This window comes from Pteropus alecto, unplaced genomic scaffold (genome assembly GCF_000325575.1).
Source record: "Pteropus alecto unplaced genomic scaffold, ASM32557v1 scaffold50, whole genome shotgun sequence".
NCBI lineage: Eukaryota > Metazoa > Chordata > Mammalia > Chiroptera > Pteropodidae > Pteropus > Pteropus alecto.
Window position 1 is genome coordinate 4,456,416 of NW_006431918.1, and position 13,867 is coordinate 4,470,282.

The window sequence follows — 13,867 nt, forward strand, 5'->3', positions numbered from 1 at the left end:
AACTAGGGAGCATCATCATTTCATAGCAGAGTTTTCCAGATCGTGGTTCTGTACCCCCAGTGGATCCCTATCAGCACATATGAGAGTCTTTGGAGCCAAGTAGAAGGGAATAAGGGTGGAATAAAAAGTTCATATTTGTAATAAAGATTTAGAAAAAAGCTGAGGATACATACTCAAGGAAAATTAATATAAAATGGATGTCAGTTGGGAGAAGAATAAGTATGTACTCATGAATAAATCACTTTTATTGCTCTGCTTTAAAGGCCTATTTCTTTCCGTTCGAATGTATTTTCAAGTGTTATATTTTTAAAAATAGAGAGAGAGAGATGAGCTTTTTAAAATAAGGCAGTTTGTATTCTGAGAGGCCAATTTCGTTGGACCGAATGAGGCTTATCATAGACAGATGTACAAATGCCCAAGGGAATGGGGAAGCTTAAAGCAGAGCAGTAAAATTGTCAGTGAAAACCATTAATTGAGAAAAATAACTTTATGGAACTTATCACACAGGCCATTCAGGCAAGCTTCTGCCTGGTTTCCTGGCCCCTCCTAGACCAGGAGTAGAAGAGAAATTGGGGCGGCGAGGGGGCGGGCAGCAGGAGAACAGGGAATTGAAGAACAATAAAAGTTGATGGTGATGTATGCTTACAAATTATCAGCACAGTCAAACATATCTCCAGCTTAAAAAAGAAAACAACAACAACAACAAAATCGAAGGCAAACAGAAGTCTTTACCCTGGGCTTTTGACATTAAGCATCTGTCAACATACAAGCAGGGCTTGCTTAAGTTAAAATATTTGTTATAAATTAAAAACTTAAAAAGTACTAATTAAAGCTGAAAGGGAAACCAGGGCAACTTAAACAATGACAGAGAACAGTTAAGCTATTAATAAACAAAGTATGTGATTATATTGATTTACTTGTATTATTTATGTAAATATACTAATTACAATCACTATTTATACTTAGTAGTTTTGCTAAGGAGCTTAAGGCATAACTAAACTCTCCAAAAGTATGCGATGATCTTTGACTTGGTGACAATGCGTATAACTGGCTGTTTGGGCCACAGGGTACATGTGGCTAAGGCCCCCTCTCCATGAAGTGGCAGTTTGCCCTCAGTGTGGGCCACATACCTCCTAGGAAATAAGCAACCTCTTAAGTGATGCAAGATAATTGAAAAAATGAAGAAAACGCTAGAGAGAAGAGGAAATGGGTATTGAGGAAACTCAATTAGGGGACATAAGGGGAGTAGTGAATAAACAGAACTCTGACAACTGAAGTTGTAGAGTTTGCTAGACACAGCGAGGTGCGACTGTAATGGAAAAAATTACATATTCATTTGATAGGAAGTTCTCGCATCATCTAGACAGGTTTATATAGAAAGATTTCAGGAGGAACTAGAGAAACGAGAGAGCAGGTATAAAAGTATAAAGAGTATTCCTTAGGCCATCTCTCCAGGGCTGTGGCTATTAGGCCACTGAGACCATCTTCACTCTTTGCCTGTCATGACTTAGAGCCTTCAAATATGAGAGTTCTCTCTAAAAGGAGAAACATTCTTAGGGAAACAATTTCAAATCTGCATGTATTGCTGTGAGCTTGGATGTTTTCTATTATTGAATAGGTTTGAGTTTTCAGATCCCACCCCTGAAGAAACACATGATTTCTTCTTAGGTTTTCAATTCTAGTGCCACTACTTCGTTACGGCTACTCCATTTAACCACCTTTTGGTGTGAACCATTGATGGAAGATGGGAATAAAGCCTCGATCTGATCACTAATGCTTTACAGTTTTGAAGATTGTTTATGAAAATTATACAAATATCGAGAAATGCTCGTACTATTAATTATAATAAAATTCCATACAGAACAAAGCAAGTTAAAAATATAAACACCAGAGGACAGCCAGGTACCATTTTAATTAAACTGCAGAGGTTTTCCCATCTTGTGTAAAGACATGGAAAAAAAAAATCTTTTTAAAAAATTCTTGACAGCTGGCTCCACAATTCCTCTTTGGGAAGGGTGAGGAGGGAGCTATCTCCTTTGTGGAAAGCTGCTGATGAGCTTTTAGAGAGAGATGACACCTTGAGGGCTTGGATGCTAAGGGGCACCTCCACCTGAGAGGAGGGGAAACCTGCTCTACTGGGGATTAGAGAAAGTTTGTTGTTTCTGCTCCTGCAAGGGAAGGGGAGGAGGAGCGGATGGGGGACGGGGAAGAAAGAGGAGAGAGAAGTCGGCCAGGTGGAGAGAAGCTGAGATGAGGTAGGCGAGGGAGGTCAGGAATGTGGGAGACAGAAACACAGCCAACCCAGCAGATGTATTTGCTATTGTTGGGAAGTAAACCCCGCCTTCCATCTCTACAGTAAATCCTGCCCAGTTTACACATGGAAACAAGATCTCTGATGTCTAATAGGCCAAGAAAATGAAAGCCTCCTGGGTCAATTCACAAAAACCCAGGGAGTGTGAGCTTCGGACTTCCCAAGCTCTGGAACTGGACTCAGAAGACCTCAACTGACATCTTGTTTCACGTTCTTTTTTTTCTTTTTTCTTTTTTACCAAGTTATGTATAAAAACAAATGCCTTTTGTCCCACACTGAACTTTGGCTTTGAGGTTGGAAGTCCTCACTTTCTAGGTTCTGATTTGGGCACAGATTTCAAAAAGCTTGCTGTTTCAGGGCATTCACTGTAATAATACAAGTAACAAAAAGCTTTAATTACCTGCTTACTCTAATAGCTTTAGATAAGACCTTATCTTTTCCTGGGCCCTGCTGATTCCAGCCTCTGCAGTTACCTTCTCCACCTCTTTCCTAGATCACTTGATTCTTAGTGTCCTGATTATTTTAAATGCTTCTTTAACCTTTTTCACTTTATTTTTCTCTCCGGGTCAAACAGGAGGGTAAAAGGAAGATACTCTAAAGTAATTCCTGGTTCCTGGCATGGAAAGAATGATGGTTTCAGAATCAGGAGACCCAGGTGTCTAGCGCTACCGTTAACTTAGCAGTCATTCAGCTTCTTTGAGTTTTCATTTTCCTGTGTATAAAATGAGAGTTTGGATTCCAACATCTTTCAGGTTCATTCCAGGCAACAGTCTGCATCGACAGACCCCACAGCTTCCTACTGTATCCACTCCCCTCTCTCCTGATACCTGAGGGACACAGCTATGACTAAAGTGACTTTACGCAGAATAACCAAAAGAATCCATTATATTTATGAGTCCTAATTATACACCAATAAAAACTGGTTTCTGTCTCTCATCTTTTCCTTGAACTTCAGAAAATATAATTAATTAGAAGAATTTACGAAACAAAGTTTATGCAGTGGTCTCCTCGCAGGCAATCTTCAATAGATTTCTTTCAATTCTGGTGAACTCCCCAGGTGTTTGTTTTATCGTGTTTGTTTGGTTTGGATGCGCAGAACTGAAAATATCTATAGGAGAGATTTTTAATTATTTAGTTCAATCAATGAAATTCCTAAGAATTCCTTGGGAAGAAATAAGAAAGAATATGGGCTTTACAGTCGGAGAAGCCTGTTTTTTTGTTTTTTTTGTTTTTTTTACTTAACAGTGAGGCTTTGGATAGTTTCTTAAACTCTCTGAGCCTCCATTTCTTCATCTGTAAAATGGGAATGATGATACCTCCCTTGCAGGATTGTTGTCAGGATTAAATGCCAAGTGTGTATTAGGCACAATACATGTTTGTGTTCTCCCCCATTAAATACCATCTGACTTTCTCTTTGCCGACCAAAAGAGCATGGATTTGGGGCTTAAACAGCCTGGGTTCATTGCCTGCTACCACAATTTTAGTAGCTCACTGTTTGGCCAAATTATTAACATCTCAGAGGCTCTGTTTCTCGTCTGTAAAATGGAGTTAGTAATAACACTGACCTTACAGGGTTAGAAGGTGGATGTAAAGCATTTAGCACAGTGCCTAGCTCAAAGGAAGTGTTCAGTAAAGAGTAGCTAGTAGGGGTAATGACAGCAGTAGCCACAGCCAAAATCACACCAAATCACAGTCTGGGATCGCAAGGAAAGATGAGGCGGTGCTGATGGCAAGCAGCTGCTGAGAGGCTGATAAGGGGTCAGCCAGGCAGCCAGGAGACTCCAGCCTATGAAATAAGCTTCTCTTTCCTGCTGTTACCTTTACTACCCCCAGTTTTCTCTATCTTCCCGCTTCGTCTTTCCTTTGTCTCAGAGTTTCTGCTGTGTTGCATCCATAGCTATATGAAATGTAAGCCACATATGTTCTTTTCCTGCATGGCCTCTGTACCGTCTTGTGTCTGTACACATGCTCACGCATTTATTCCTCATCAATGTTGGGTTTTTCAGTCCACACTTCTAGATCGAACGGTGAGTGTGTGTCGAACTGTGGTGCCATGAGTTCTGTGCCGTGTGCATGCCACCGCTTACTAAATGAAATCTTGGTTCTTAATTTTTGATACCTCAGAGAAAAAAGGCCTAAATGCTAAGAATCCTGGGGGCAAAATGAACTCTCAGGAAAGACCCCACTTAGAGTCTTTGCATCTCTCCTTTGTCTCTAAAAGAGCGTAGCTAACTTGTCTTGTCTTGCTGCCTCTTGTTTTATCATGTTTCACATAATAAATTACCCTGGCATTTCTAATAGAAGCGATTCTACCTGCTTTTCCTTCACTGACTGTTTAGACTGGGGTAAAATGGCTACTTGTTTTTATTTAAGAGTAAAACACAAAATATTTGACACAAATAGGCTTTTTTTCAGAATCTAGTAGAAGACAAGAACTGTGTTTACAAATTTTGTAATAGTATTATTTATATACATATTATGACAGATATTTTAATCACTATTACTCCTGGAGTTTAAAATATATATGTGTATATATACGTAGTACATTTGTGGGTATAACATTTAGTAATGTATAACAACTACAGTAGAAACCAATTTACTAAAACATGGATGCTTTGAAATATGACTTCACAATCATTTCTAACAACCAGTTGAACTTGATGGCCTATGAACATTTTGCAACACGTCCCTACCTTATTTTATGCACTTGGGAGACTGAATGGTGCCATCACACAGTTTTGGATTTAAATTTCAAAACTGGCTAGAGTTGCTTTGCCTTCCTCTGAGGCTGACAGTTTTCCCCAAAGATTACTTGAAAGATAAACCAAGAATAAAGGCCTGTGGCTTCTTTAAAACCGTGTTGATTATTTCTCCCTAACACCTCACCTCTGTGTCTCACAGAATCAGAGTGAGCTAAGAGAAAAAGGGAGCACCCTCTCAGGGGTGTTGACCTAAGCAGAGGCCCCCTGGAAGGGTGATCAGACAGGTCCGAGCATCCTTGTGGGCTCCTAGGCAGACAGGGGCACCGCAGGGGTCCTCCTCACAGAATTCCCAGACAGAAAAGTCCATGAAGCAGCTCCATCCTGGGGTTAAGCATTTACTCACCTGAAGCCAGGATGAATAGTTGTCACCCACCTTAAACTCTCCTCCCAGAAGGAAACCCCTCTAGGCAGGCCCTCCCTTGCCATCTTTTCTATACTCCAAACCGATATCCCCAACAGCGAGCCTTACTTATTGCTCAGCCCCAGCCTATAGGCAGTTTGCAGGGATAAGTTGAAATTGTGTTTATATGATTAAAACAAAAAACTTTTGATTTTATGATTTTTGAGCACAATGATCTATATTTATATACACTATTATCATATCACACCTGAACTTGAGTCATATTAAAGTGTTGAGGGTAGATTTTTTTTAAAAGAGGGAGGTGTGTGGGGTCTTCCACAAAATAAAGATTGTCACCTTCTTTACCTTTCTTTACCACCTCAAAGGCTTGGGAAGTTTAAGTGAAATAATAAATGTGTGACTCTTAGCACCATGCCTGACATTCAGATATTTGCAATTATTATTGTTGATGATCGTAGAGGTGTTTCTAGAAGAATGATTGGCACACACAAGGGCTATCATTGATACTATGTTTATCCGTTTCCTATATCCACATACTTTTTTACCTAATCTGTTCTCTTAAGTGATTCGTAGGTTTATCCAATGGTGTTATTTGTATCAATGATCATCTGCTAATTTATGCAAATAACATGAATGAAAAACAACAAAAAAAATCAATTGGTCAGTGACAGACACAGATATATATACAAGCTGGCAACTACAACTTACGACCTTATTGATAGTCCTTCTTGGGCCTGACCCTCCCGCAGGGCCCCACTCTTCCGAAGGTCACTCAACCTCAGTAGCCTCTCACCATTCTCACTTACTTTGTTGTGCCCAATAAAATGATACCTAGCCTGAAGATAGGAATTTTCCATCCCTGTTAACAAGTCCACCTGCACGTTGGTTTCAGCCATTGCTCTGAAACATAGGAAAGGAGGAATCATTTATATGTTTATTCATTTATCCAACAAGAATTTTACAGGCACTGGACTAGGCATTAGGGGTACAACTGTAACAAGATACAGTCCCTGCCCTTCAGCTGCTTACAAGCTGGAGAGGGAAAGCGTCCAGTCGAGCAAAGGGTAACTCCTAGGTACCTGGGTTGGCGGTTGTTAAACTGTTCCTGCCCCCACTACTGAGACTGCGAACACAGCAGGACGTGCTAGGTGTGAACATACATCCTGGAGGTACCTGCGGGACTGCAAGTGTACAGCTTCAGAAGAGAGCTGAATATATGACCCAAGAACTCAGGAAGGAGAGTGAGGCCAGAGAGAGAAATCCAGCAATTGAAGAGTTAGACATCAATTGCCCCCAAAGTGGGCCAAGAACAGAACCCTGGAGAATTCTAATGTGTAAAGCATGGCCTCACATTTCTCTTCTCCTGTGTCCTTCCAATTAAAGACAGGATAACAACATGCAGAGATATTATTGGGGAAATATCTCTAGAAAAAGAACAGTAAGTTCAACTGATAAGAGAAGTATATCGAAATTACCTGATTCCATTCCTCTTCATAGGAACAGGTTGAAGAAAGGCATACTCTTTGCTCTAGCATTACTGGTAGATTGCATGGCTGTCGGCACAGGCTACAGCAGATAGCCCTGCACATATGTAAAGATTATTTATATCAGCATTGTTTGTAAGAGCAAAAGATTAGGAACAGCTCAAATATTTGCCAATAAGTCTTATCTATAAATGGACTATAATACAACCATTGGAAGGTTGAAGAAGTTCTTTAAGTACTGATTGAATCACTTCGGTATTTACAAGTGTTTTAGGGGCTTTTTGCCAGGAACCAGGGGCTCATACCCAGCATTGGTATAAAAAAGGTTTCAAATTATTTCAACTAGATCGTCAGATGCTCTAGACCATGTTCCAGGACTATCAGATTTGTACTCTTTTATATGACTTCCCCATGTTTTCCCCTTAAATCTTGTTTTTCTCTTGTAATGATGGACATTAAAGTCTTATAATGAGAAGGGTCTGTGAACTTGCTTTCAGGGACAGCAAGGAAGGGTGGACATAAGGAAGCCATCTTCCCAGAGTCCATCTGGAAAGGAAGAGAAACCCAACAGTCTAGATAGGTGGTGAAAACTACCCAGAGGAGGTATGTGCGAGGCTGAGGGGAGGAGGTCCCTGGGACCTGCCACAGCAAAAAAGGACAGCTTCCAAGGGGCCTGCCTGGGCCCGTGAACTTCCTCGGGGGACTTAGGAGAAAGAGTTTCCTCAAATTCAGTGTTAAATAAGCTTTGCACAGTAATAGGATTAAATCTGAAACTGTTACAGGTAAGATGTGACTAGCCCATTCTTGTATCACAGAGAGCTAGGCTTTTTCTTCATTCAGCAGGTATTATTGTATTTTAATTGTTACTAAAATAGCACAAAGGAACACTGCTATTTGTTGTCTTACCTTATGCTGCTCTTAGAACAACACTGAAAATGCTTACTCTGCGCTGACCTTAACACAACACCAAAAACCAGGGAAGATTATTTACTCCCATTTCTTTCCTCCTTCCTCTTGGATTCTAACAACTTGCTATGTTTAACCCCAGTTTTGCCTGCTCTTTCCCAGAAAAATCATCAGCAAACATGTACGGATCTACTTACGATAGGCAGGCCGCCGCAGATTCAGTGAGATAAAAGATTCCAGCTTCGCTCTCAGGGAGCTTGCAGTCTCATCGGGAGACAAATAATTACATTCAGAAACAAATATTAATGCCCAAGAACATATGATCAGTGCTAAGTCAGAGGCCTCTATAATAATGGTCTCAGGAATCCAGCTGAGGCAGACACCCCTGAGGGTCAAGATAAGCTTCTTGGAGAAAGTGGGCCTCGAAGGACAGATTAGATTTAGAGAAAGAGTAAAGAGACTATGTGAGGTAAGACCAGTCAGGGCGATGCATCTTTGTGGAATAAGAGGGACCTGGTTCTCTGGAGAAGAGGACAGGAGAGAGCAGTCATTGGCTAATGTAATTTCTGATTCAATAAAAGTCTAAAGTGGGATTTTCCCCAAATTAATAGAAACCCTGTGTGTTGCAAGCATATCCATCAGAGCATTAGAGGGATGTAGTAAGTGATCTGACTGCTGGGACTCGCCAGCTGAATATGGAGTAAGATGGAGTAATAGTTCAGGGAGAATTACAGTATCTATGTATCTGCTCGACCTCCGTATGTCTTTCTGCACATAGTAGGGGTGAGGGTGAATTTACAAGTGCCCTGAATTTACACGTGCCCTGCAAGCTCAGCTTCTATTATTTCTTTCTCTCGCTCTCTCCATTCTTTCCTCTTCCCTTTCCTGCTCACGGCCAGATGTTGAAGAGAAATCATTTCTCACTGTGAGTTTTGGTTGGAACGTCAACCTGTGCCATTTGCCTTTTTAGAGAGAATGTGTGCATGCACAGATTAATAGGGATATAAAGAATGGAAACTCTGCAAGTACTCACCTGGTCTAAGAATCACAAGTCCTTGGACCTAGCTCTAACGCCTTTTTGTTCTGTGAACTTGGTCTGGCACTTAAACTACCTGTTCTTGGTTTCATTTATTTATAAAACGGAGATGTTAATACCTCCCTACCTACCTCACAGAATTTTCTCGAGGTGCAAATGAAATTATGGTTATGAAAGCACACTCTGGAGACTAATGGAGTTATTATTGGTAGCTCAGCGTGAAGATTGCATGGGGATAAGGGGTGGCGAAATTGGGAAGTCTCAATAAATCGCACCTAGTCCTGCGATTTTATATAATTGTTTTACATCATTAAAATAAGTTTAATTACATAGCTTCTTCTGATATTTTAATGACTCTCACTCTAATGATATCTTTTTCCTCCCTAGATATCCCTAAGGGCAGAACCCAGCTCCCTTCTACAAGTTCCAGCTCTTCTCGCCTGGCCTCCTCATCGGTTAGCGGGGCTCCCAGCCACCGAGGCAACAACGAAAGTACTCATGCAGCATCTTCAGAGACACTCTGGGCTTCAGTCATTACCCATCCAGGCTCCAGAGCTGAAGCTGATTTAAAAATGTAAAAAAGATCTTTTTAGAATTGACAAGATGCCCTCCACGTTGGAGATTTGGATGTTACTTGGCTCCTCTATTGGAAACTGTCGGTTCAGGCACCTTAATGTGGAAGTGAATTCTACAGTATTTCGGCAAAAGAGATTCATGACATCAATGGTGACATATTTACAAATTTAGATAGAAATGCAAAGATGATAGGTACCATGGAGTTGATAAAAGGATATGGGACAGCACCGTTGGTAATATTGGGTATATGAGATAGGGTCCCAGAAGGACACAGACGGCCCACTCCCAAGGCTGCTCAAGTAGTTTCATGATGGGGCTCTTACCATGCTGTCTTATTTTGCTAGGCCTTCCATAACAAATTACCACTATCTTAGTCCGTTTGGGCTGCTGTAACAAAAATACAATAGTTAGGTGGCTTATAAACAGCAGACATTTATTTTCTCACAGTTCTGGAGGCTGGAAGTCCAAGATCAAGGTATCAGGGTCGATTTCCTCTGAGGCCTCTCTCCTTGGCTTGCAGATGGCTGCCTTCTCGCTGTGTCCTCACACCGTCTTCCCTGTTTCCCAATCTCTTCTACAAGGACAAAGTCGGATCGGATTAGGGCCCATTCTAATGACCTCATTTAACCTTAATTACCTCTTTGGGGACCCTATTTGCAGATAGTCACATTCCAAAATCCTAGGGATTAGGACTTCTACATAGGAATTTAGTGGGAACACAGTTCAGCCCATGACACACACTGTGGGCAGGGTTAAAAACACCAAGATGAAATGGCGACACACCTAGGAACTAGGAACAGTGGATGCCTTTACCATCCTTTGTCCTAAAGAGGCAAAAGGGAAAGGGTGTGTTGTTCCTAGAACCCAGGGAGAGCTGTAGCCAGCCATGGGAGAGGGGCTGCCCAACAAGATGTGGGCCACGTGGAGGACGGAAGCAGCCACCGTGGAAACCAAGCCCTGCTAGGGAGCAAAGAGGAGAGGACCCGAACCTTTCTCTCCCCACCCTTTGACACTCCAGCAGCTCTTCCCTTTGGTCAAAACTATCTAGAAGTCAGACAGCAAAGACACCTGGGGGTTGCAGCTCTTACATGTCAGCCTCCAGGGCAGGCAAGGGAGCTGAGAAGTGTGACCACGAATGGGCGCAAAGGGGTAGGATGTGAGTGGAACAGTGAGGAATAACCAGCACAGTGGAGGGAGATGTATACATTTCCAAAGGAAGAATTAGGATTGATACTCAAGCAATGGCTGAGCTTTAAAGTTGCTGGAAAACAGAAAATGTTACTTAGCTGCAACAATATTAGTCATACACTCTGAATTAAATGACCTACTCATGTAACCATTTCAAGGTCCCAGAAGTTACTATTCTAGGATACTTATATACCTAAGTAAAGCAGGATGGTAGAAAAACAAATATGTTTGTCAATCATGTAATAATGAACACTTATATTCTTATACTACATACTGTAATGTGTATATATGTGAATGGTTTAAAATAATGGCCTGACAGGATGGCCAAGGATACAGTGGTTTGGATGTCCAGATAATCAATGGAGGACAAAACATGACCAACTTACAATTGATTAGTTTGCACCTGAAGCTCACTCAGGGCTCTGAGAAAGAAAAGAAAACACATGTGGATGAGACATTGGTGTTCTTCCCATGGGCAAGCAGATGGCTACCATTTAGGATTTCTTCTTCCTGGAGTCTGATCCCTCATAGTCTACCCCCAGGAGCCAGGGGCAGCTGTAAAAGCTGGGGTGGCCTGCAGCTCCAGGATTCTGTCCACCTTTGTCCAGTGAACCACTGGGATTATTGCAGGAGCCAGTCCTGTTGTCGGCAAATGTTTGAAAGTGCCAGTCTAGAGTATGTATCCAGCCCTTTCTGGAATAAGCTGGTATCTTCTGGGGCAAGGAGAAAAAAGGTCCTGTCCAGTATGAGTGGCTGCCTCCTAAGCTGCATTTGATTTATCTCTTCCTGGGAAACAAACTATTCCCAGACTTTGTTGCTTACAACAATGTATTGTTCTCATAAATCTACAATTTGGGAGGACTCTGGGAAAGAGCCTGTCTCCGATCCACACAGCATCCTCTGGGTCCTCCCAACAGAGGGCTGGAAGATGCACTTCCAAGATAGTATAGAGACAGGGCTGGAAAGTTGGTATTGGCTGTCCACTGGTCACTCAGGGCTCATGTGGACCAGAATTCTTATAGCACAGAGGCTAAGTTCTAAGGAAGAACGTCCCAAGAGAGAGCCATCTGGAATCTAAATCACCTGTTTTGTCCTAGCCTTGGAAGCCTCAGTGTGTCACTCCATCATCCTCCAGTGGCTTATCCGATTTTAAGCAAAGGGGGCATAGACTCAGGATTGTTGCAAGGCTCTGGAAGAACGTGTCAGATGGGAAATATCATTGTGACCATCGTGGAATGGACTCAGGATGGTTCTTTGTGTGACCCTTACCTACCCATCATTGGTCATAGCATAGTTAAATGAACTGTGTACATCCCTGTTAGTCTGCCCAGGCTGCAGTACAAATACCACACACCGTATGGGGGTGGGCTTAAACAACAGAAATTTATTTTCTCATGTACGTATGGGGGCGGGCTTAAACAACAGAAATTTATTTTCTCACAGTTCTGGGGGCTCTAAGTCCAAGATCGAGGTGTCGGCAGGGCTGGTTGGTGTCAGGTGAGTGCTCTCTCCTTGGGTTACCTTTTCACTATGTGCTCCCTATTGCCTTTTTTTTTTTTTTTTTTTTTGTGTGCCTGTGCAGAAAGAGAGGGAGGGAGGGAGAGAGAGAGCGAGCGCAAGCATGCATGCACAGGCAAGCACTCCCTGGTGTCTCTTCTTTATTTTTATTTTTATTTTTTTATGGCAGAAAAGAAAAGCTTTATCTGAAGCGATAGTACACTTCCAGACGCAGAAGCAGTCCTGAGCAAGAGACACTTGGCTCAAAGGCCCTTGGTGTCTCTTCTTAAAAGGACGCTAATCCTATCAGTTCAGACTTCACCCTTATGACCTCATTTAACCTTAATTGCTTCCTCAGAGGCTCCATCTCCAATACTCTAGGGGTTAATACTTCAGCATATGAATTTGAGGGGACATAAGCATTCAATCTATAACATCCCCCATAGTAATATGAATTAGATGACAATTGATAAAGATAAATTGATATTCATTAATTCAAAAATGAATTAATTAATTCAGACTCTCTGCTAGGCTCTGGGAGTACAGATAGAAGAAAAAAATTGTTCCTGCCTTTAATGAGTTTATAAGGGCAAGGGAGGCAGAGCAGCCATTACAATACAGTGATAGCTGCAAGGAGAGCGTGTGTGACAACTCCGAGAAGAGGCATAGAAACCACTGCACAGAGATCAGAAGTGATGTCCAAGGAGAAACCAAGGATGAGTAGCACTGAGTGGTAAATAGGAGATGGGACAGAGAAGAGGAAACATTCTGGAGGGAGAGAAGAATAAGATGTGCAGAGAGCCAAGGCGAAACTATGGCGGCTACCATCCTGGGTTGCCCGGTTTAGCACTAAAAGTCCTACATCTAAGGCAGGCCTCAGTCACTGGGGAACTGTAAATAACCTAGTATAGCTGGCACACAGTGGAGCTGGGGTCGTGGCAGGACTGATGAGAGAGAAAGCTGGAAAAGTGGGCAGGAGCCCCAACAGGAACTAAGGCCCACTTGGGAGATCAGACTTTATCTTGAAGGCCATCAAGCAATCAAAAAGCGATCTTAAAAAGGGCAGTGACTTGCTCAGCCTTGCATTTAGAAAGGTCTCTAGCTGCCATGTAATTAAGAAGAGGGACAGTACTAAAAGCCAGTTAGGAAGCCATTGTGGTTTTCCAGGGAAGAGATGATGGTGACTTAAAGTAAAATAATAGAGGGGGATCGAGAGAACCAGAAGATTTAAAATATCTGAAGGAGAAGTAACAACTCAGAAACATAGATGTGGGGCTTGAGTGACAGAAATCAAGGATGACTCCCAGGTTTCTGGCTTGGACAACTGGAAGAAGTCTTGGGAAGTAATTAGGGTGGTTTGGAAATCCCTCCCCCCACACCCAACATGAGCACTCAAACAAAGCAGTTATTCTTCTGCTCCCATACAGCTCTTGTTGACCTAAAAATCTGAGTTATTGTGCAACTGACCCTGAAGCCTCAGGCGTAGCCATGAGACTTACAGGAACTTCAGGATAAGGAGAAGGTTTGGGACAAGAAGGAGAAAAAAAGTGGGCATTTATTACCCTAGACACTTCCTAAACAACTTTCGTACTCTAGCTTATTTAATCTTCACAGAATCTTATGAGGTAGGTAGGTGGGCATTGTGATCCCCGATTCATAGCTGCAGAATGGAGGATAAAGTCTTGTGCCACAGGTGGCCACGACTACACAGCAGCAAGCTGGGTGTGTTTGACGCTAAAGAACTGC

General features: G+C 42.1%; 1 protein-coding gene across 2 annotated transcripts in view; it reads left to right on the top strand.

Moving 5' to 3' along the window:
- Nucleotides 1-10,957, top strand: part of FBXO16 (F-box protein 16) — a 45,194-nt gene extending 34,237 nt beyond the window's left edge. Inside the window, exons 8-9 of one of the 2 annotated variants that reach the window (XM_015600696.2) lie at nt 7,416-7,521; nt 9,248-9,375. In XM_015600696.2, coding sequence (XP_015456182.1) covers nt 7,416-7,505 — 90 coding nt within the window. In that variant the 3' untranslated portion in view covers nt 7,506-7,521; nt 9,248-9,375. Of the gene's footprint in view, nt 1-7,415; nt 7,522-9,247 lie in introns of both variants that reach the window. The other variant, XM_006906243.3, reaches the window with a different exon arrangement.
- Nucleotides 10,958-13,867: the final 2,910 nt, after the last annotated feature.